Source organism: Branchiostoma floridae, chromosome 15 (genome assembly GCF_000003815.2).
Source record: "Branchiostoma floridae strain S238N-H82 chromosome 15, Bfl_VNyyK, whole genome shotgun sequence".
Taxonomy (NCBI): Eukaryota; Metazoa; Chordata; class Leptocardii; order Amphioxiformes; family Branchiostomatidae; genus Branchiostoma; species Branchiostoma floridae.
The window spans coordinates 5,724,960-5,748,477 of NC_049993.1; the positions used below are offsets into that span (position 1 = coordinate 5,724,960).

General features: G+C 42.3%; 3 protein-coding genes across 3 annotated transcripts; 2 read left to right on the top strand and 1 right to left on the bottom strand.

Annotated features, from left to right (window-relative positions):
* Positions 1-337: 337 nt before the first annotated feature.
* LOC118432086 (octopamine receptor-like) lies at positions 338-5,356 on the bottom strand. Its single transcript, XM_035843600.1, has 5 exons — positions 4,815-5,356; positions 3,488-3,643; positions 2,928-3,017; positions 1,671-1,980; positions 338-1,533 (listed from the first exon to the last, which is right to left on the bottom strand). Exons 1-5 carry the CDS (start codon positions 5,204-5,206, stop codon positions 1,198-1,200), a joined length of 1,284 nt encoding a protein of 427 aa, XP_035699493.1. The 5' UTR covers positions 5,207-5,356; the 3' UTR covers positions 338-1,197.
* A 1,231-nt stretch (positions 5,357-6,587) lies between these two features.
* LOC118432481 (octopamine receptor-like) lies at positions 6,588-11,559 on the top strand. The gene is made up of 5 exons (XM_035844068.1): positions 6,588-7,107; positions 8,573-8,728; positions 8,985-9,074; positions 9,373-9,670; positions 10,633-11,559. Exons 1-5 carry the CDS (start codon positions 6,716-6,718, stop codon positions 10,960-10,962), a joined length of 1,266 nt encoding a protein of 421 aa, XP_035699961.1. The 5' UTR covers positions 6,588-6,715; the 3' UTR covers positions 10,963-11,559.
* Positions 11,560-15,764: 4,205 nt separating this feature from the next.
* Positions 15,765-19,647, top strand: LOC118432235 (probable G-protein coupled receptor No18). The gene is made up of 5 exons (XM_035843765.1): positions 15,765-16,156; positions 17,625-17,780; positions 18,040-18,129; positions 18,428-18,725; positions 19,318-19,647. Exons 1-5 carry the CDS (start codon positions 15,765-15,767, stop codon positions 19,645-19,647), a joined length of 1,266 nt encoding a protein of 421 aa, XP_035699658.1.
* The last annotated feature ends 3,871 nt before the right edge of the window (positions 19,648-23,518 follow it).

A 23,518-nucleotide genomic window follows, 5' to 3' on the forward strand; every position in this document is an offset into this window, starting at 1 on the left:
TGCTGCTTGATCCTTACAATTTCCTGCTTCAAACAGATGTACTTTGAGATAGGATTAAAGGTTCAATTGATCTCGAGCAGAGGTCAGATTAACTAAAAACTCAAAGGGCGGCACGCCCTCAAGAAAGTCAATAGCAGAAAATGCAGCTAGAAGAAAATTTACATAGCGGTTACACTTAAAGGTTGAGAAGATTATAATGAATATATCATGGTACCGCAATCGTATGCGATACAAAGGCTTCAATTTGTACTACTTGACAATATTTCATGGAAACTAATCTACTCCATGTATATGGGTTAACACCTACTTATATGTAGTTTCTCATGTAACTGCTGTGTTTTATCTACATTGCAATGATTGTAATATGTCAGTATGCAGTTGAATAACTATAGGCCATTCTACATACTAAGTACATCGAAGGGCACAGCAGACGACAAACAAGTAAAATACATCATACATATAATGAAATGATATACTGCAAAGATGTCAACACACAGCCAAAGATACACACTTGTGTACAGTACGCTGTTGGCAAGAACACTATACAAAGTCATTTTGCTAGCATATTGACAAATGAGCAACTAACGTTACTTCTACATTGAGCACTTCTACATTTCTCCTGACAGAATATAGAACGAAGTTCTACTCAATTGACTTGATTACTCAGTTCAGATCAGTTCATCATCGTATGTGCGAGGTTCCGTGAATAATGCTGTTCCAGACATCTCTTTCTAGCATGGAAACCGAAGTATAACATAATTTGATTACTTAGTAATATTACAAAGATACAAGTAACGCACAAGATATGCCACACTTCTGGCAATGGTGAGATCGTTTAGCTACCTTTTAAAGTATTTACAATCAAAACATCTAACGTTACAATGATCACTTCCGAAACAGCTCAAATATACCATAAAATCTAGAGATGTACAACAAATAGTTGACAATAACATTTGAACTTTTTCAAACAAGCCAATGAATAAAGTAGCTAGCTATATCGAGTGGGAGGGGCCAGTTACAGCCCTGGACAGCAGGGTTTGTGTTACACAGACTATTTAAAAGTTATCTTATGAATTCTTCCCTCATCCATTCTTTCCACATACCCTAGCTATCTGAGGATTACTCTCTCTATGTTTTATCCAATCGATGTTATACCTACATGTAAGATTCCTCATTGATAGACTGTAAACTATAAGTCTACAATGATCGTCTGCGTACCAGTCCGAAGAAACCCTCTCGAAGCTGAGGGTTCCGATAGGCGTAGATGATCGGGTTGGAGAAGGTGGACAGCAGAGAGAACAGCACGGCGAACCGCTGCCATGGACCGTCGGTGGTGGTGGAGACTTCGTCCCCCAGCGCGTTGCTTCGGATGATGACAGCGAAGTACGGAGCCCAGGAAACCACATAGGCCACCACGATGAGAAGAACCATGGTGGCCGTTCTCATTCGAGCTTTGAACTCCGGGGAGATCACATGCTGGGTTCCGACCCAAGCCAACGGGACCGGTTGCTCCTGGAGCTGTCCAGGAGATCCCTGGAGATATCAGATATATTTGAGATATCAAAAGAAAGCAAAACTTCAATATGCTAAAAGCCTAGTTGCAGTCATAAATGACACTGTGTTATCTAAAGAGGTTACAAGGAAATGTATCAAGGAAAAAAATATCCTACTGGAGAAATCTGATCCAGTCTGTCACCGTGTTCGGTGAAGGTGACCTCTGCTGAGGCGACCTCTGACAAGGAGATAGCCTGGACGCACGGCTGGCCATGGGGTGACGTGAAGGTGGTCTCTTCCGGCGAGAAGGGGGAGAAGAAATGCTCGTCATGGACACGGCCTTCTTCTGACGTCTCCGGGCTGTGGCGAGACTCAGGGCTGGGCAGACGGGTCGGCTGGACCGCGATGGTCTCCCCGTACTCAATCTCCGACCGGGTCTCGGGGTTGATCCTGCTGTGCTGGCGTCGTTTTAACTCACGCCAGATCCTTCAAAAGGGAAATGTCTCAAGATGAGTAAAATAATTTAATTAATGAAATATCTACTTGTACAACTGCACACACGTTTTGCTACTTTGTATTGTTGTGTACACATTATTGTGTGCACATTCGGGCCAGAGCCCACAGAGCATTTTTCTACCGCGTACCGATCAACGGTACTCTGGAACAGCCTTTCTACCACCCTTGTCTACTGCCACTCGTACTACACGCCTCCTTCAAAAGGCAATACTGGGACTGTCCGGGCAACCTTACATAATGTATGTATGCACTGACAATGACCTCTCGATATAGATATCGCCGTAGATACAAGTGTAGATGCTATATACGCTATCTTATACCATGTATTTGTGATAGATTTCATGTACTTCAAATATTGTTATTGACAACTTTCCTGTCCTTGTCCTTGCAATAGCCAAGGGCTAATTTGGGCAACCCTGGTTGTGCGTGCTGAACAGCATAAATGAATAAATGTAATTGATAGGTCATGTGCCAGACAACCTGCACATTGCCTATCTACACGTGAATGTACATAATGGTAATCCATTCATTAAAATTGTGTATCACGACTGGTGCATGAAAGGGCTCTAACATGTACAATTACATTTTCTATCACTGATGTTTTGAAGCATAAATGAAGTTCTCAATAAGCTACCTTTCCATTAACGACTTGGTTTTTCCAAGGAGCAATGATTGCAGTGATTGTATTTGTAGCATGTATGTACTCTTCTCTCCCAGGGTTAGCCCTTGACAATAGCCTACGGCTAGTTGGGCAGCCCTGTTGTTTGTAAGCAGCTGAACGAATAGATAAATAAAAAGATAAATAAAAGCATTATTATACAACGTCAAACATTAAGCTTTCTTGTACTACATTCAGAATAAAAGTTACCCACGTTATGTTAAAACTAAGTTAGATCTTAGTTTTTACACTGTCTTACTTGCAATAGCAGTACAGCATGATGATCACAGTCACTGCGATAGAAATGTTCACCATGGCCTGTCTGCTCTTCCGAGCTGTGCCCAGATATCTGAAGGATACACGGTAAAACTGCAAATCGTACGTGCACATTTTGATGAAAAATAACTGCATAAGTAAACATTGTTACATTATAAATGCAAACGTTATTTAGACATTATATGTAAAGCCACTACAGAACTGTTCTTGTGTCAATATTTCGTTTCCGTGTTACACAACATGTGATATCATATAATATAATCCGCACACATGTCGTGCAAATTTAATTGCAGGTTGTGCACATTCGTAGAAAAATGACTCCTGGGTCAGCTTAAAATGCGCTTAATGTGCCGAGGAAGACATTATCATTAGGACTGTGGATTCATAGTAGAAGCTGGAGGGCTTAAGCTCCAATTAAGATTCTACCATGGTCAATATTGACCAAGGAGGCCATCTATACAGCCGCAAGATGTATGTTCTCCCCATGTGTGACTTAAGATAAGGCATCAAAGTAAAGACACTAATGTGGAAAGACAGGCATACTTGCAGACGAAGAGAGGTGGGTGGAAGTAGTTGTTCCATCCTTCAAACAGAGGATGCACCATCGTTACCATGGCAAGGAGGAGCGTCAGACCAATCAGGAGAGCGGTGCGCAGTGACGTCATGTTTTTGCTGTACTTTAAAGGATCACAGATGTACCTAGAAGGACCCATTTGTTGTTTTAGTGTAGAATCTATGCAGGGAAATGAACTGGATAGGCTACAACCTACTGAACACATTAACATGCACAATATACCGATATAGGCAAGTGAATGACAGATGGCCTCCCACATATACCGATGCGCATACATGTATACGTAGCTTCACTATGTATCAATATATACTGTTCTGGACATATTCTTTAACGTACCCTTAACACCTCTTTAGCACTTGGCACTTAGTTCTTCCTTTGCCTTACCGCCTGTCTCACCCGGTCACTCCTCCCCATTTACTCTTCCATAAAATCCATTAAGTATTTCAAACTGCGGAGGTGTTTTGTAAAAGAAGGTCGACCCCCGTGATTTGAGGCTGTCATGTCACAATATGGAAACATAAAAGGGGGATTTGGACAGGAAGCATCCCCCATTCCGCGACCTTGACCCTCAGACACCTCAGCTGCACCGTGAGGGAAATTTCAGAGTCTTAGAACTTGTCTTACAAGTCACGCCAGGGAATCTTAGAAGTTGTCTTACAAGTCACGCCAGGGAATATGTAATCAAAGACTCACTGATAGACACTGTCTAAAAGCTTTTTCAGATGTGTGAAAGTCAAACAGTCTGGGTATCCCGGATTGATATGACGCGCCCAAACGGATTTGCCAGTTGCATGTAAAAGTAAAAAGAGAGCAATATATATATATATATATATATATATATATATATATATATATATATATATATATATATATGTACAAATACAATGTGAAATGTCTGAAATACAAATGTATTGTCTTCAATTGAAGACATGTGACTTGAACGGAATGGGAATTTCGGGTACACATGGGAAAGGAATAAACAGCGATGGTAGATCTTCCGTATTCGCAAATGGTCTTTTGCTAGACGTTCACTGCAAGGTTTTGAACTTTTGAAAATCCTTTTTTTGCGCAAAATTGTGCAAGAAATGTACCAGCATGTTTACGCAACCAGTCCATTCGCTATCGCCAATCCTCAGACTGCACGTAATTGTGTGCCGTCATAATTTCTAATTTTTAAGTAAACAATTACCAATTATACTACGCAATGCTATGCATTGCTATATATACATGTATATATCATTTCTATTGTACGTGTTTTCCTAACAAAAATAGCAAATGTTAAGCAAAACTACATACCAGTATCTGTCGATGGAAATCGGTGCAATGACGTTGATGGAAAACTGAGCCATGGTCAGGTACACCGTGTCTATGATGAAGAAGACGCCGCCACAGGCCAGCGGTTCGCCATCATGCAAGAACACCACGGCCATGGGGACTTTGGTGACAAGTTGGAAGATGTCGGCCACGGCCAGAGCGCAGAGCAGGGCGTTCCCGGGCGTTCTCAGCTCCTGTACGCACGAGACGGTGATCAGGAGCGCCATGTTCCCGCAGACCCCCAGAACAGTACAGACTGCCAGCCAAACCATCTGCAGCTCGCGGTAGGGCGGGTCGGCGTAGTAGAACGGCTCCCAATCAAAGGCAGTGGAGTTGTCGAGACCGAACGAGTCGTTGGTGCTGTTTGTAGCCATCTCAAACAGACAGACAAGCCTGATTGCACTTAAAGCGATCCTTGCATGGCTGAAGGTTTTTTGGGTCTTATGTCGCAGACAAACCAACCCCCGCGAAGGTTCTGCAATTTCAATATATATGAATATTGCATTTTGCAAATTCTTACTCGGGGGCTTTTAGTAAAATGTCCACACAGTACTTATAATACATATAATGATAATGTAGCTGCAAGCTTGGATACTTGTCAGCTGTACTATTCCTGTTGCCGCCCAACGATCGAGGCACAGGAAATGACGATGATGGCAGTCACAGCCAGAATCATATCCAGTTGCTTAAGTAATTGCTATTTGACGTATGACAGCCTGTTGCGTGCTTCTGGCATTATAGTGAACTGGAATTATGTTCTAGCAACCGGTAGAACTGTAATGTCCCCATGCGAATCGGGGCGGTTCTTTATACTGTTGATATTTGTTGCACAAAGAGTTCTGTCCTTAATTTGACTCCATACTGAATAACCAATGTGCCTTGAGTCTCACCTCACCTCACCTCACCTCACCGGTCCCATAGCCTCACCGGTCGTAGGGGCAGCAATGCCATCAACATAAGTTGAGTCTAGCCTGTGGGAATTAAGCAGCTGCTAATGATGCTGTTTAATTAGCGTAATGATGTCGTGGAGCCACGGATTGGATTAAAGTCCCTCGTGTGTCGCCCGGACTCAACAGGGCAACACTCCCTCACCTCGACTGATTACCTACCGCCCTAGCTGTTACTGGCAAAACGTGAACTGAATCTCGAATTTCCTCAGATGAATAGATTAAAAAAAAAACAATTTTTTTTCCTGCGGTCGTGACACAGTGTAATTCCCTAGCTCGTTTTGTGTAAAGAGCACAAAGGTATCGAACCCGAAAAATACTTCTTTAGCATGTAGGTCGGGCGAGGCACTGTTTGTAGCAGGAATTGAAGGCTTCACGCACCACATTATGCGAGAGATTGTATCACACAGAACAGATTTCACCTGCCACACTTGTTTATCCACTCTGAAGATGTACATGACGTATGTATAGCCGGGATAAACCATAGACGGCTTTAGGGAGCTTCCGCCTTGCGTGTCATGTACAGTCGGATAATGCAAGGCATGAGGGCTTTGCATGTCTTGTTTCAATCGCATGTAGTGACATGAGATGACAAAAAAAATGAGGGTAAACCAACGAGACATCCAAATAGACTTAATTACTCCTTAATTGGCATCAGAATCAGTTGGGAGGGGCCGTGAGGAGACAGGAGACAGTTATCATCTAAAAATAACAACACAAACAACCGGCTTTCAGATGCCTCATTATAATAATCAAATACCTCATTTCAATATTATGACATTTACGCCGGTGTAGTCTACACTCTACAGTACAGTAGACCGGGCAGATCGTCTGCGTTCTGCTTTCCGCTAGCTCGATGCAAGGACGTTATATGATGCTCGATGCGTTTGTTTTTGCAGACTGTAAAGGCTAGGTCCGTTTTATTGTCTGTTTGAGATGGCTACAAACAGCACCAACGACTCGTTCGGTCTCGCCAACTCCACTGCCTTTGACTGGGAGCCGTTCTACTACGCCGACCCGCCCTACCGCGAGCTGCAGATGGTTTGGCTGGCAGCCTGTACTGTTCTGGGGGTCTGCGGGAACATGGCGCTCCTGATCACCGTCTCGTGCGTACAGGAGCTGAGAACGCCCGGGAACGCCCTGCTCTGCGCTCTGGCCGTCGCCGACATCTTCCAACTTCTCTCCAAAGTCCCCCCGTCTATGATCTTCTTGCTTCATGGGAAGCCTTTGGCGTGTGATGGTGTCTTTGTCATCATAGACACTGTGTACCTGACGGTGGGCCAGTTTGCAGTCAACATCATCGCACCGATTTCCATCGACAGATACTGGTATGTATTTTCGAGACGTGTTTTTGAAAAGGCGTCTTGATAATACTTGTGCATTCAGTTTCTCTTCCGTAAGCTTAGAAAGTGTTAACCGATTATTTGAAGTCGAGTGCATTACGGCAGCACGCAATTAGGTACAATCTAACGGACAGGAAATGGTTAGCAAAGGGAAGGATCAGGAAAGACACTGCAGTGCGGATTGAGAAGAGGTTGCGCCATGCTGTTGTCTGGCGGTTAAGGTGGTATCTCACTGCACTTGTGGCACCGGTGCGGCACGGCGGGATTTGAAAGATCACTCGAATTTCAGAGATAAAGAACGAATTTTCTTACGCTCTGTGTAATTTGTTGTCTTCCAAGTCACACTTTTACGTGTTACGCAATATCTAATTATGAAAAATCGGCGAAAATAACACAACAGTACTTGTGCCGCAGCGAATGAACCCCACAGTGCCGCACCGATGCCCCAAGTGCAGTGAGATACCACCTTTACGGTTTCTCCAAATAAAATGATTGTGGAATACTAGTATTATCTTATAGATAGCACATGCAGATATTTCATTACCCCATTGGTGTCATTTCTAGGATTTTCATAGTCTATGGTTAACCGAGTCTCATGTCTTAGCCATGAAGACAACATGCGAGAAGCGTAATACTATATATTTTCATTAAATCAGCATCTTGTCGTTTCATCATTCCGACCTTACAGATGCCTAGATTCGACATAACATGATGTATTAAATCACGAGTCAGTAATAGAGGAGTGTTATGAATGCTGGAGGCTGGAAATTGTATACTTGCTTTTTTCTTTTGATTACATGCTTGGTCTGCATGCCGTGCAAGCAATCACTTGCGAGTTAACAATACTATACCAACTTCACTTGCCTTGTATTCAAAATGTAAGCTAATCAGTTCTAGGGAATATGCTCTTCTCTATATACATGTGTCGTTTTCCGTCATTATTCAAGTCTTCAATGCATTTTAGTTTACAGGGGTACTGTCTATCTATTCCATTATTTTAGTTCAAAAAGGTTTTCAGCCTCGAAAGCCGTATTTTTCAGTCGAAAACCGTTTTAATTACTTTTACACGTGATAATTGTTGTCACCAAGGTACCACATTAGTTCACCAGTTTATTTAGATCAGAATTACCCTCTTAGCAGTAAATTAATGTGATAGAGGGGTGCTATCACATTTTTGTCACTAGTAGACACAAAAGTGGTATCAGAAAAAAAGTGATTGCACCCCTCTATCACATGATGTATAAACACTTATTGAAATAACAGTTCGAAAACAAGTTATGACTACTTGTCGACGCTTTCAGTCCTAAAATACTATTCAGAGCTATGTAAATGTGATAAATAATCAGGTCTTTAACATGGTCCTCTTGATCATCCGCAACATCTGGTCATTCTAAAGTCCTACTAACACGTTCCCACATTCTGCGATAACACAATATCTTGCTCTTCGTAGGTACATCTGTTCCCCCCTGAAGTACAGCGAAACAATGACGTCAACGCGAACCGCTCTCCTTATTGGACTGTCGTTTCTCCTCGCCATGGTAACGATGGTGCATCCTCTTCTAGAGGGAGGGAACAACTACTTTAACCCGCCATACATCTTCTGCAAGTATGTATGTCAAATAATAGAACTTGTCAGTACAAGTGACCTGGATCCACATGCAATGAATGGCAATTTGCTATATACCTTGTGCAAGATTTGACTACTGTATGTCTTCTAGTTTCCATCACATATACAGTGTAGCATAGTACATGTATTTATCACACTCACTTTCCTCCTTTGTACTGTTGATATTTATGTGTTCTATGTGATGTTTATAGTTTGTATTTAGCCTTGAATACCTGACTGACCGTTCCTGTTCCAGATACCTTGGCCTGGCTCGGAAGAGCAGACAAGCCATGATCAACGTGTGCATCTTGGTGCCCATGATCACCATGTTATTTTGCTATTACAAGTAAGTTATGAGTCTTAATCATAACCACGTTACCTTCAGCCGTTCACTTGTTTTACGACAATTAGTTTCAATCTTCAATGTGGTACTTAACGGTGTAAACCCACTGTTTTGACATATAATAACGAATGTTTGTTTTTTGGCGACGCCTCAGGGGCGAGCCTAATATTATAGTGTGCGACCGTTTGACAAAAATTCCCAGAATTTCGTAGGCATGTCTGGAATATTTACACGCATGCGTAGTATTATCATCTGAGTATTCCCTGGGGAATTTGTTTCGAATACGTTCTTTTTATTGTAGAATCTGGCGTGAACTCAAACGACATCAGAATCGACACAACAAAGTATCCCCCATCACGCGCTCAGAGATGGAGTACAGTGAGACTGCGCTCCCGCCCATCACGGAGACGCGCCACGCCTCGGTCTTCTCAGAAGACGGTGACGCCGACGATGAGTTGGAGGAACCCGCCTTCTCCACCGAGAATGACACCCCCAAGTCAGACCGGCCGTGGGGTAAGAAAGCTTCACAACCTGACGCGGTACCGACAGAGGCCTGTTTGGCTGAAGGCTGCAGCAACAAGAATGCTCAGAGGTCCACGGTAGGATCTGTGACATACTTTTTAATGGAATGTTTCATGATGACCTTATTTGCAAAGCATGTTCATCCTACCCAGCAGTGCCAACGGCAGACTGATATCTAAACTAATTATTAATATAATACACGTTTTTCACGCGGCGGACATGACAAAACGAAAACGAGGTCATTTAGGAAAACAAAAAAAATATTTAGAAAATATTCATAGTCATATCCCAATTTTTCTCCCATACTATTCTTCTAAAAATAAGATTAAATAATGAGCATTAAAAGTAGTGTTATGCACAGAAACTATGTAACAATTTGTAGTAGCATAGAGATGCAAATAAAAACATGACAATGCAAATTATTTGACAGATATTTAACCATTCTCTAATAGGTTGATTTGTTAATTACCATTCTATCATTGGTTGAACTGCTAATCATGATGGACTGTCTTTTGTTTGCCACATTGCCATTGGCCTTGTTCTCTGACGATCTATCGTGTCGTCAGAAGGGTATATGGTTTCCATTGAATTGCTTGTCTAATAAATGCTGGTCGTCAGGAAGTCAATCAAGTCAGGTAGTCAATCGAAGCTATCATGGCCACTTGGTTGCTAAAGACTACGACACATTATTTGATTGATTGATTGGTTTTATTTTGCACTTTAAAAACAATCATAAATACAGCAAATTAAAGAAAACAACAGAACGTGCAAGGGGAGAGAAAAAGCCGTGTGGCTTATACAACCTCTACCCCCTTCAAAATTTACAAATCATAATGCTATTAAATGAATATGAAGACCATACATCAAACCATAATAAATCAAGTGAAACCCAGTGATCATCATGATACAGCAAATGATCTAACTAAAAAAAACTGAAACAGACAAAACTAAACATGATCATAAAGAAATAAGTCAAAATCATAGAATTAACCTGCTAGCAAATTAATGAAAGCAAAATCTGATTATCATATCCTTCCAGGAAGCTACTGGAGAGAACCGACTGCAATCGGTCACCTTGGCCTGGGATGGAGTTCAGATCTCCCCGGAGTTCCGAGCTCGGATGAGGTCGGCCACCATGGTTCTTCTCATCGTGGCTGCCTATGTGGTTTCCTGGGCTCCGTACTTTGCCGTGCTCATCCGCAGCAACGCGCTGGGGGACGAAGTCTCCACCGCTACCGACGGTCCATGGCAGCGGTTTGCCACCATGTTCTCTCTGCTATCCACCTTCTCTAACCCGATCATCTACGCCTATCGGAACCCTCAGCTTCGAAATGGTTTCTTCCGACTGGTACGCAGACGAATACTGTAGACCTAAAGTTAACAGTTTATTCATGGTAAATCTTACATGTAGGTACAACATCAATAGGACAAGACATATAGAGAGCAGTCCTCAGACGGCTAGGGCATGTAGAGAGAATGGATGAGGGAAGAATTCACTAGATAACTTTTACGTAGTCTGTGTAACACAAAGTCTGCTGTCCAGGACTGTAACTAGTACCTCTCCGCAGAAATGTCCGTGGTTTGGGGTCACTGTCCGCCAGGGCTGTTGTGAAGCACACGTGCCTACGTGGCGCTAATAACTTATTGCAATGTAACCCGATTTGCTCAAAACGCTATAAAAACGTGGGGACAGAGCAAAATGTGAACAACTATCTGCTCTTCTACATATACTAATGTATGGTCTGTAGCTTTGCCTGTTAAGCGCAGGGTGAGAATACATCTACACTGCACTGAGATCTACATTTAAGAATTGTACTAGAGTCACCTATTGTCTGTCACTCCATCTTCTTGTGCCACGTCAGAGATTTGGCAAAGTAGTTGGCAAATCAAACGTACAGGGTAAAAACGAGAGGACAAGTTAGTAGCATTCGTGCAGTTTGGAAAAAGAAACGGTATACACAACATCTTATTACCTCCATGAAATGTCATGGAATGGAGGTTATATTTTCTGTTATGTGTCTCTGTCTGTGTAGATGATTTCTCAAGAACGGCGGGATGGATTGGTTTCATACTTGTTGTGTTGATGGGATGTGATGAAAGCTCGAATCGATGAGATTTTGGGAGCCGTATCTGTCGTTATAATCGATGTAATAATATCAGAAATCACCCCTATATTTGAGATATATTGGTACAGGCATCGTGCTTTATGTGTTTGTTAATGGGATTAGCTCCAAGCAGATGGTGAGGTGACAGCTGTTTGGGGAACCCCGAGTTTTTTAATATGATAATTAGTTTTATTTATGTCTGCTTAGGATATCATGGAGATGTGAAGCGTAAGTATAATTGTAAGAAGTTGAGGTACATTTAACGACAATGCTTAACAGGTATGGATGTCTCACATACTGTACTGCTGATTTGAGTGACATGGTGATTAAAATGCCATTAGGTCCTCTTATCTGGGTTGGGTGATACAGATGTTCTGATTTTGTTACGATAAGGGACAGTTGTTAGTTGTCTCTTTCGTAGCCAATGGTACTTGTTTTTTTAGCAGACGGGGTTGGCGCCAAGTATTCATCTTACAGTTGGTGTAGGGCTGTCAGAGGAATGTGTGCATCTCGTTTTTGTACCGTGTGAACAGCTGATGTTATAACATATTGGTGGAAAATCAAATCACCATCTGACTAAAGTTGGCCACATCCCTTCTTCTTTCTGAGTTTCCCAACTTCCCCCCACCACACAGCTCTGAGGCACATAGTCGAACCTCAATAATGCTGACAACCTTAGACAGTTTAAATGCCAAACATCAAGCTTAAGGAACACCACGCTACCATATGCCATCGACCTCTTAAACAGATGGAGTCCGCCTCTGACGACTCTGTTTCGCCTTTGCGTAGGAGAATGACGGTCGACGGGTTATCAGAATATTGTAACTGGTAACAGTCAGGAATGAATGACTGACGGTACTCTGCTATAGGAGAATGGTCGACCGTCTACCATGCAGATAAACTATGACCGGATGTAATATATTATATCGTGAAGAACAAACTATTACGAAGTACTGTGTTGATCTTAGAAATAATTTTTGCAATGTTCATTTGGATACTTAAGCTTGCTTGTCAAGTTATATCCTTAGCATTTTCATTTTCCATTTGCGCGTGTGTGTTTGTGCCTGTGTGTGTGTGTGTGTGTGTGCGCGCGCGTATGTGGATGCCTGTGTGTGCGTGTCTGTGTGCCTGTGTGTGTCTGTGTGTATGTTTGCGTGTGTGTTTGTTCTGATAATATGTCAAACATTCCCTATTCATTCAAATGTATATACATGCACGAAAAAAAGATATCTGTCTGTTACTACGTACACTGACCTACACTCTTCCCATTGCAAGGTCGATACATTAGAGATAGATTCCAGAACGTTGGGCGATACTGTAAATGCAGAAATGTTTGCGGTGGTTATATGTTAGCGGTTTTCGCGATGGCCATTTCACCGCGAATCTAAAACCACCGCGAACATTTTCCATGGCAGTGCATTGCAGTGACTACAGTGCATGGTGTTACCGCGAACTTAAAACCACCGCGAAAAGTCCCTTTTCCCGCTACTGTGAAATTAAATCCCCGCGAAATTTAATGCATTAACAGTATACAGCAGATGTCGGTGCTGTCCGTCCCGCTTCTGTGCCTGGTACCGACAGGCGTTTTGCGGTTTACGACAGAGTGAGTTGTCTGTGTGCCTCGAGGCGTTCACATTATCGCGATCCTTTACTATCTGGAACGGCTAACAAGGCACGAGTTTCCTGTTGGCTTGAGGCAGAGTGGCGACAATCGTCAAATTGTAAGAAAACTCAAGACACAATGTTGCCAAGGTTGGCAGACACACGACATATTTTGTCTTGTCTTGTTAACGTGGCTCTTGTCTTGTGTTGGTGACGAAAGAGGCGTATCCTTAAGCTTCTTTGTTTCTTTTTTCTTTCTTTCTCTCTCTCTCTCTTTCTTTCTTTCTTTCTTTCTTATGACATATAACTTGAGTAGGGGACCACGTTAATCCTGTCATACGGAAATTAGATTTGTTCAGCCTTGCTAAGAGGAATCATTTAGTATCATTTTCTGTATCTAAATCAAGATCAATAACTCTTCTGGCGATGCTCCAAAGATGAACAGCACCCCCCCTCTTTCTCTTTCTGTCTGTCTCACTCACTCAATCTCTCAGTCACTCAGTCACTCACTCGCCCGCTTGCTCACTCACTCGCTCTCATTCACTCACTGTGTCTTCCCTCACACACACACACACACACACACACACACACACACACACACACACACACACACACACAATGTATTTGAATATTGCAATATTAATAGTAATAAGTGCATTTATTTGCAAATTCTTACCTGTGGGGTTAGGTGTAGCATGCGACAGTACTTAGAAAAATGTGCATGCAGTACTTAGCATTAATGATAATGTAGCTGCAAGCTGTATACTTACCAGCTGTCTAGTCCTGTTGCCACCTAGATATTACTACTTTACAGGCACGGAGACTGGAAATGACAATGATGGCAGCTGCAGTTGCTAATGTTACTGTATATCCAGTTGCTTAATTAACTGCTATTTGGCGTATTTGGCTTACGTAAGACGGACATATACATTGTGTATTCTGTTTTAGCAATTGCAACAGGTAGACGCGTTATACTGTCTCCATGCGAATCAGGGCGGTTCTGTGCTGTTGATGATTTTTGTCGCACAAAGAGTTCTGTCCTGATATTGATTTCCTCAAATGATAGTCATGAGTCCATACTAAATAAAGCCTTGTGCCTTGCGTTAAGCCTGTGGGAATTAAGCAGGTGCTATTACGATGCTGTTTAATTAGCGCAATGATGTCGCGGAGCCACGGATTGGATTTAAGTTCCTCATGTATTGTCCGGACTCAGGAGGGCAACACTAATCTACAAGCAGATCCTACGGTAGCATAGTATCAAAAGCTGGTAGAGGAATGAAGCCGGCTTAGGAATGTGTTTCGCTACATGGCAAATGTACACCTCTTGGCCGGTGTACCGAAAGTGCGAAAATGAACGAAAAGGAGCGAAAAGGAACAAAAAGGAGCGAAAAGGAGCGAAAAAGAACGAAAAGGAATGAAAAGGAACGAAAAGGAACGAAAAGGAAAGTACCGAAAGAGCGAAAAGGGACGAAAAGGAAAGTACCGAAAGTGTGAAAAGGAACGAAAAGGAACTAAATGATCGGATAGGAACGAAAAGAAACGAAAAGGAAAGTACCGAAAGTGCGAAAAGGAACGAAAAGGAAAGTACCGAAAGTGCGAATCTTTCCTTTTCGTTTCCTTTCGTTCCATTTCGTTTCTTTTCGTTCCTTTTCGTTCCTTTTCGTCCCTTTTCGAACTTTCGGTAGACCCCTCTTGGCTGACACCACTCCTTGACCAGTTTAATACTATCTTATGCCATCGTAGGATCTGCTTGGAGATTAGGCAACACCCCTTCACCTCGCCTGATAACATACCGCCCTAGCTGTTACTGACGAAACGTCAACTGAATCTCGAGCCTCCCCAGATAAATAGATTAAAAAATTATTTTTTTTCCTGTGGTCATGACACATTGTAATCTCCTTGTTCTTTTTGTCTATAGAGCACAGAAGCGAACAACCCGAAAACTACTTTTTTTGCATGCAGGTCGGGCGGGCAACTAGCGGGAAATTACGAGAGAAATTGTATCACACAGAGCAGCTTTCACCTGTCACACTTGTTTATCTACTCTGGAGACCCCCGTGTACATGATGTATGTATAGCCGGGATAAACAATAAACGGCTTAAGGGAGCTTCCGCCTTGCGTGTCATGTTAAGTCGAATAAGGCTATAATCAAGACCGGAAGGCTCTGCATGTTTTATTTAAATCCCATGTAGTGACATGAGATGACCAAAAATAGGGGTAAACCAACGAGACTTTCAAATAGACTTATACTAATTGATTACTCCTTAACACATCTACAAACAATCGGCTTCCCGATGCCTCATTATGATAATCCAATATCTTATTTCAATATTATGACATTTACGCCGGTGTAGTCTACAGTACAGCAGACCGAGCAGATCGTCTGCGTTCTGCTTTCCGCTAGCTCGATGCGTTTGTTTTTGCAGACTGTAAAGGCTAGGTCCGTTTTATTGTCTGTTTGAGATGGCTACAAACAGCACCAACGACTCGTTCGGTCTCGCCAACTCCACTGCCTTTGACTGGGAGCCGTTCTACTACGCCGACCCGCCCTACCGCGAGCTGCAGATGGTTTGGCTGGCAGCCTGTACTGTTCTGGGGATCTGCGGGAACATGGCGCTCCTGATCACCGTCTCTTGCGTACAGGAGCTGAGAACGCCCGGGAACGCTCTGCTCTGCGCTCTGGCCGTGGCCGACATCTTCCAACTTCTTTCTAAAGTCCCCCCGTCTATGATTTTCTTGCTTCACGGGAAGCCTTTGGCGTGTGATGGTGTCTTTGTCATCATAGACACTGTGTACCTGACGGTGGGCCAGTTTGCAGTCAACATCATCGCACCGATTTCCATCGACAGATATTGGTATGTATTTTCGAGACGTGTTTTTGAAAAGGCGTCTTGATAATACTTGTGCATTCAGTTTCTCTTCCGTAAGCTTAGAAAGTGTTAACCGATTATTTAAAGTCGAGTGCATTAAGGCAGCACGCAATTAGGTACAATCTAACGGACAGGAAAAGCTTAGCGAAGGGAAGGATCAGGAAAGACACCGCAGTGCGGATTGAGAAGAGGTTGCGCAATGCTGTTGTCCGACGGATAAGGTGGTATCTCACTGCACTTGTGGCACGGGTGCGGCACTGCGGGATTTGTAAGATAACTCGAATTTCAGAGATAAAGAACGAATTTTCTTACGTTCTGTGTATTTTGTTGTCTTCCAAGTCACACTTTTACGTGTTACGCAATATCTAATTATGAAAAATCGGCGAAAATAACACAGCAGTACTTGTGCCGCAGTGAATGAACCCCACAGTGCCGCACCGATGCCCCATGTGCAGTGAGATACCACCTTTACGATTTCTCCAAATAAAATGATTGTGGAATACTAGTATTATCTTATAAATAGCACATGCAGATATTTCATTACCCCATTGGTGTCATTTCTAGGATTTTCATAGTCTATGGTTAACCGAGTCTCATGTCTTAGCCATGAAGACAACATGCGAGAAGCGTAATACTATATATTTTCATTAAATCAGCATCTTGGCGTTTCATCATTCCGACCTTACATACAGATGCCTAGATTCGACATAACATGATTTATTAAATCACGAGTCAGTAATAGAGGAGTGTTATGAATGCTGGAGGCTGGAAATTGTATGCTTGCTCTTTTCTTTTAATTACATGTTTGGTCTGCATGCCGTGCAAGCAATCACTTGCGAGTTAACAATACTATACCAACTTCACTTGCCTTGTATTCAAAATGTAAGCTAATCAGTTCTAGGGAATATGCTCATCTCTATATACATGTGTCGTTTTCCGTCATTATTCAAGTCTTCAATGCATTTTAGTTTACAGGGGTACTGTCTATCTATTCCATTATTTTAGTTCAAAAAGGTTTTCAGTCGAAAGCTGTGTTTTTCAGTCTAAAACCGTTTTAATTACTTTTACACGTGATAATTGTTGTCAACAAGGTACCACATTATTTCACCAGTTTATTTAGATCAGAATTACCGTCTTAGCAGTAAATTAATGTGATAGAGGGGTGCTATCACATTTTTGTCACTAGTAGACACAAAAGTGGTATCAGAAAAAAAAGGGATTGCACCCCTCTATCACATGATATATAGACACTTAATGAAATAACAGTTCGAAAACAAGTTATCACTACTTGTCGACGCTTTCAGTCCAAAAATACTATTCAGAGCTATGTAAATGTGATAAATAATCAGGTATTTAACATGGTCCTCTTGATCATCCACAACATCTGGTCATTCTAAAGTTCTTCTAACACGTTCCCACATTCTGCGATAACACAATATCTTGCTCTTCGTAGGTACATCTGTTCCCCCCTGAAGTACAGCGAAACCATGACGTCAACGCGAACCGCTCTCCTTATTGGACTGTCGTTTCTCCTCGCCATGGTAACGATGGTGCATCCTCTTCTAGAGGGAGGGAACAACTACTTTAACCCGCCATACATCTTTTGCAAGTATGTATGTCAAATAATAGAACTTGTCAGTACAAGTGACCTGGATCTACAAGCAATGAATGGCAATTTGCTATATACCTTGTGCAAGATTTGACTACTGTATGTCTTCTAGTTTCCATCACATATACAGTGTAGCATAGTACATGTATTTATCACACGCACTTTCCTCCTTTGTACTGTTGATATTTATGTGTTCTATGTGATGTTTATAGTTTGTATTTAGTTTTGAATGTTGCCTGACTGACTGTACCTGTTCCAGATACCTTGGCCTGGCTCGCAAGAGCAGACAAGCCATGATCAACGTGTGCATCTTGGTGCCCATGATCACCATGGTGTTTTGCTATTACAAGTAAGTTATGAGTCTTAATCATAACCACGTTACCTTCAGCCGTTCACTTGTTTTACGACAATTAGTTTCAATCTTCAATGTGGTACTTAACGGTGTAAACCCACTGTTTTGACATATAATAACGAATGTTTGTTTTTTGGCGACGCCTCAGGGGCGAGCCTAATATTATAGTGTGCGACCGTTTGACAAAAATTCCCAGAATTTCGTAGGCATGTCTGGAATATTTACACGCATGCGTAGTATTATCATCTGAGTATTCCCTGGGGAATTTGTTTCGAATACGTTCTTTTTATTGTAGAATCTGGCGTGAACTCAAACGACACCAGAACCGACACAACAAAGTATCCCCCATCACGCGCTCAGAGATGGAGTACAGTGAGACTGCGCTCCCGCCCATCACGGAGACGCGCCACGCCTCGGTCTTCTCAGAAGACGGTGACGCCGACGATGAGTTGGAGGAACCCGCCTTCTCCACCGAGGATGACACCCCAAAGTCAGACCGGCCGTGGGGTAAGAAAGCTTCACAACCTGACGCGGTACCGACAGAGGCCTGTTTGGCTGAAGGCTGCAGAAACAAGAATGCTCAGAGGTCCACGGTAGGATCTGTGAAATACTTTTTCATGGAATGTTCTATAATGACCTTATTTGCAAAGCATGTTCATCCTTCCCAGTAGTGCCAACGGCAGACTGATATCTAAACTAATACACGTTTTTCACGCGTCGGACATGACAGAACGAAAACGAGGTCATTTAGAAAAACAAAAACAAAATTAGAAAATATTTCTAGAATCATATCCCAATTTTTCTCAGATTAAATAATGAACATGAAAAGTAGTGTTATGCACAGAAACTATGTAACAATTTGTAGTAGCATAGAGATGCAAATAAAAACATGATAATGCAAATTATTTGACAGATGTTTAATCATTCTCTAATAGGTTGATTTTTAATTACCATTCTATCATTGGTTGAACTGCTAATCATGATGGACTGTCTTTTGTTTGCCACATTGCCATTGGCCTTGTTCTCTGACGATCTATCGTGTCGTCAGAAGGGTATATGGTTTCGATTGAATTGGTTGTATAGTAAAAGCAGGTCATCAGGAAGTCAATTGAGTCAGGTAGTCAATCGAAGCTATCATGGCCACTTGGTTGCTAAAGACTACGACACATTATCATATCCTTCCAGGAAGCTACTGGAGAGAGCCGACTGCAATCGGTCACCTTGGCCTGGGATGGAGTTCAGATCTCCCCGGAGTTCCGAGCTCGGATGAGGTCGGCCACCATGGTTCTTCTCATCGTGGCTGCCTATGTGGTTTCCTGGGCTCCGTACTTTGCCGTGCTCATCCGAAGCAACGCGCTGGGGGACGAAGTCTCCACCACTACCGACGGTCCATGGCAGCGGTTTGCCACCATGTTCTCTCTGCTGTCCACCTTCTCTAACCCCATCATCTACGCCTATCGGAACCCTCAGCTTCGAAATGGTTTCTTCCGACTGGTACGCAGACGAATGCTGTAGACCTAAAGTTAACCGTTTATTTATGGGGATATCTTACATGTAGGTATAACATAGATTGGATAAAACATAGAGAGAGCAATCCTCAGATAGCTAGGGTATGTGGATGAGGGAAGAATTCACAAGATAACTTTTGAATAGTCTGTGTAACACAAACCCTGGTGTCCAGGGCTGTAACTGGCCCCTCCCACTCGATATAGCTAGCTACTTTATTCATTTTCTTGTTTGAAAAAGTTCAAATGTTATTGTCAACTATTTGTTGTACATCTCTAGATTTTATGCTTTTATGGTATATTTCAGCTGTTTCGGAAGTAATCATATTGTAACGATAGATGTCTACAGAGAGCAGTCCTCAGATGGCTAGGGCATGTAGAGAGAATGGATGAGGGAAGAATTCACTAGATAACTTTTACGTAGTCTGTGTAACTACACAACGTCTGCTGTCCAGGACTGTAACAAGTACCTCTCCGCAGAAATGTCCGTGGTTTGGGGTCACTGTCCGCCAGGGCTGTTGTGAAGCACACGTGCCTACGTGGCGCTAGTAACCGATTGCAATGTAACCCGATTTGCTCAAAACGCTATAAAACGTGGGGACAGAGCAAATGTGAACAACTATCTGCTCTTCTACATATACTAACATGTGTAGTCTGTAGCTTTGCCTGTTAAGCGCAGGGTGAGAATACATCTATATTGCACTGAGATCTACATTTAAGAATTGTACTAGAGTCACCTATTGTCTGTCCCTCCATCTTCTTGTGCCACGTCAGAGATTTGGCAAAGTAGTTGGCAAATCAAACGTACAGGGTAAAAACGAGAGGACAAGTTAGTAGCATTCGTGCAGTTTGGAAAAAGAAACGGTATACACAACATCTTATTACACATGAATTACGCCATATGCGTGATATCCACTGGGCGATTGTCGTACAATTTTTAGATGTTTATTTCTTTTATGCGGCTGGACAAAAACGTTTTCTGGGTTTGCAAGACTAGAGATTATACGGTATCACACATTAAGTGATATTTCATTCCCTTGAGAACTGAGTTTTGAACGATAAACACTTGAAGTGGAACGACATTGGGCAGTGCACGAAATATGTTACTGTTTTAATGCCACGGAGGAATGAGGGTCTGCATGGGGGGTCCTGACAACGCTTTACGCTAAATTCAGGACGGTCGACAACTTTTTACGTTAAATTCCGAAGGCCGGCAACGTTTTACGCTAAATTCTGGAAGGCTAGTAACACTCGACAGGGGCGGGGGCATGCTCCGCTGGGAGATTTTGAAATTTTGACTCTCTGAAACACTATTTCCTGCATTTTGAGGGGAAATTTTTGCTGGTAGACAAAGCCAAATTAAATGGCATTAAAGATTCCCAGGGGTTCAGTGTAAGCCACCCAACAGATTTTGACCATGTCGAGCGCCGTAGGGGCGAGGCGTCGCAAGAGAAGTCCTGGAAAATGACCCCCTGAAACAAGATTTCCTACTTTTTTCTGGCTGTTATATAAAGCTAAGTTAAATTAAATTTCTATCAGCAAAAAAGGGTGTTTGCGGTTGACACGTCACATCTCCCAACATCATTTTCAGAATTTCGAGCGCCGAAGGCGCGAGGCGGCGCAAGGGAGGACCATGAAAATTTTGAAATCTTGACCCTCTAAACTGATATTTCCTGCATTTTGATGGGCAAATTTTGTTCGCAGACTAAGCTAACTTCAATGACAATTTTCTATTAGCAAAAAGGTTTTCGAGGGCGAGGCCACCCAAACAATTTTTACCATGTCAATTGACCGAAGGTGAAAAGAGTCGCAAGGAAGGTCCGGCAAAATTTTGAAATCTTGATCCTTTGAAACGCAATTTCCTTTGTTTTGAGGGGCTAAAATTTACTGGTAGACTACACTTCGACTTACGAAATTTGGGAGGCCATACTACGATTTACGGGTAATTTTTAGGCTAGATTACGTTTTACGTAAATTTTTTTGACTAGATTACGCTTTACGTGAAATGCACTGGCTACGCTTTACGGTAAAGTTTCCATCCTCACTACGAATATTTACGTGAAATAAAAAAGCTTCCCTACGAATTACGGGAAATTAAAAGGCCTGCCTACGCCTTACGGAAAAGAGCATGCAGACCCTCAGGAATCTGCTTGGAGATTAGTTAATAAAGCCTGCGTAACATTTTCAAACCGGTGCCCGGCCGGGCAGCTTTATACTCTCTTCACATTGCGCAAAAAGTCTGCGACGACAAATCTGCTAGCCTCAATAGCAGGCTCTCTGGGGCCTTTTGGGGCTCATAATACACGTTTGCTGGATTGCTGATTGCCGGCCGCCCCGTTCCAATGCAGGCTCCGAGGGGCCAATTGACATTTTCGGCAGTAATCCGTGTTCAATAATTTTGTACTTCAAACACGGTAGAAGATGAAGTGCACTTCACTGTTGATTGTGATATGTATACCAATGATAGAAATACTCTATTTAATTACATAAAAAGTAGATTTTCTCAATTTAAACACATGTAGCGCTGACAAGTTTATATTTCTCATGCGTTTTGACAAACCAACCATACATGTAGCTAAACCCATACAGTCCTACATTTTCGCAATTTTCAAGAAGCGAGAAGAAGCCGAACTTCTGCATTAGACAAGATTTGTGATACTTTTATGTGCATATATATATATATATTGACTTGTTGTGACCTGTACTTAGCTCGGTTGAGCAAAACTGTACAATAAAGGTCTTCATTCATTCATTCGTTCATTCATTCATTCATTCATTCATTCATTCATTATCATAAATGTGTTTCCAGGCTATCGTTCAAGCCTATGTTTTAGGGACAGTTTTCAGGAGAAAAATACGCGCGACCCTCTGTCGATCTTACAATCGGTCGACCCTCCTTCGATCGCGTAGTACGCCCGAAGATCGTCAACAATGTGAAGGGGTTTTAGGGAACAAATAGTATGATATAAAATACATCAAACTACACAAGATATAAAGAGAATAATGATGGGAATATTTTGTGCATTCTGTCGATCTTTACAATCGGCCGACCTTCCTTCAATCGCGTAGTACGCCCGAAGATCGTCATCAATGTGAAGGGGTGTTAGGAAACGTGTAAGTAGGGCGAAATAGCAAAATATTGTACTTCATTGTGTATTATTTGCTATCATGTTGTAGAGTTAGTTTGCTGGTTGTGTCTGTGCTACAACGCTGAGGTGTGAATCGCGATTAGCATCGTCTGGAAAGTAAGACTTGTATTATTCCCCGGATGTTAGCGTATTTCACACAGAACTCATAAGAACCATTAGCATGTCGTCCATGTGTTATTGTAATTCACACTGAAGCCATAGAACTCATTAGCAGTTAGACATTAGTTCTTCAACCCTTTCATCTCTAAAACAACAAAGACAAATCAAAAGGTTTCTTCACTGCTATAATGTATATGTTAGATGTACCTCCTAGAGGGGCCCCGAGACACACGTCTCGAGATAAGGTGTCAGAAGAAGATGAATAAATTCAAGGCTTTTTTGTTCAGAAGTTCAGTTGAATCCATGGTGCGTCCAGGTGAGGCTGTCTTGAGAGCGAAGCCTTTGTGTGAGCAGAGAATGCCTTGTGTCCGTGTGGTCATTTCCCTCTAGTGTCGAACTCTTATAGCGGAATTCCCAAAGAACAGGGAGCTAACACCTTTACCCCACTTGCAAACGAATAGTATGATATAAAAGATATCAAACTACACATGATATAAAGAGAATGCATTTTTCGTTTCCACAAATAGCCAGGGCGGGCCAGTCACAATTGGTATATAATTTCATGCATTGACGTCATCGTACGGTTGAGTGAGAGAGGACCCTCCGGCAATGGGACAGACAACTCTATCCCCT

Bases quoted from the DNA above. Each gene is read 5' to 3' on its own strand.
- LOC118432086 (XM_035843600.1), bottom strand. From the start codon at position 5,206: ATGGCTACAAACAGCACCAACGACTCGTTCGGTCTCGACAACTCCACT. The intron at 1,981-2,927 runs GTAAGACAGTGT...TCCCTTTTGAAG, and splicing joins ATGCTGTACTGCTATTGCAA to GATCTGGCGTGAGTTAAAAC. The intron at 1,534-1,670 runs GTAGGATATTTT...TGATATCTCCAG, and splicing joins GACTGGATCAGATTTCTCCA to GGATCTCCTGGACAGCTCCA.
- LOC118432481 (XM_035844068.1), top strand. From the start codon at position 6,716: ATGGCTACAAACAGCACCAACGACTCGTTCGGTCTCGCCAACTCCACT. The intron at 7,108-8,572 runs GTATGTATTTTC...TGCTCTTCGTAG, and splicing joins ATTTCCATCGACAGATACTG to GTACATCTGTTCCCCCCTGA. The intron at 9,671-10,632 runs GTAGGATCTGTG...ATATCCTTCCAG, and splicing joins AGAATGCTCAGAGGTCCACG to GAAGCTACTGGAGAGAACCG.
- LOC118432235 (XM_035843765.1), top strand. From the start codon at position 15,765: ATGGCTACAAACAGCACCAACGACTCGTTCGGTCTCGCCAACTCCACT. The intron at 16,157-17,624 runs GTATGTATTTTC...TGCTCTTCGTAG, and splicing joins ATTTCCATCGACAGATATTG to GTACATCTGTTCCCCCCTGA. The intron at 18,726-19,317 runs GTAGGATCTGTG...ATATCCTTCCAG, and splicing joins AGAATGCTCAGAGGTCCACG to GAAGCTACTGGAGAGAGCCG.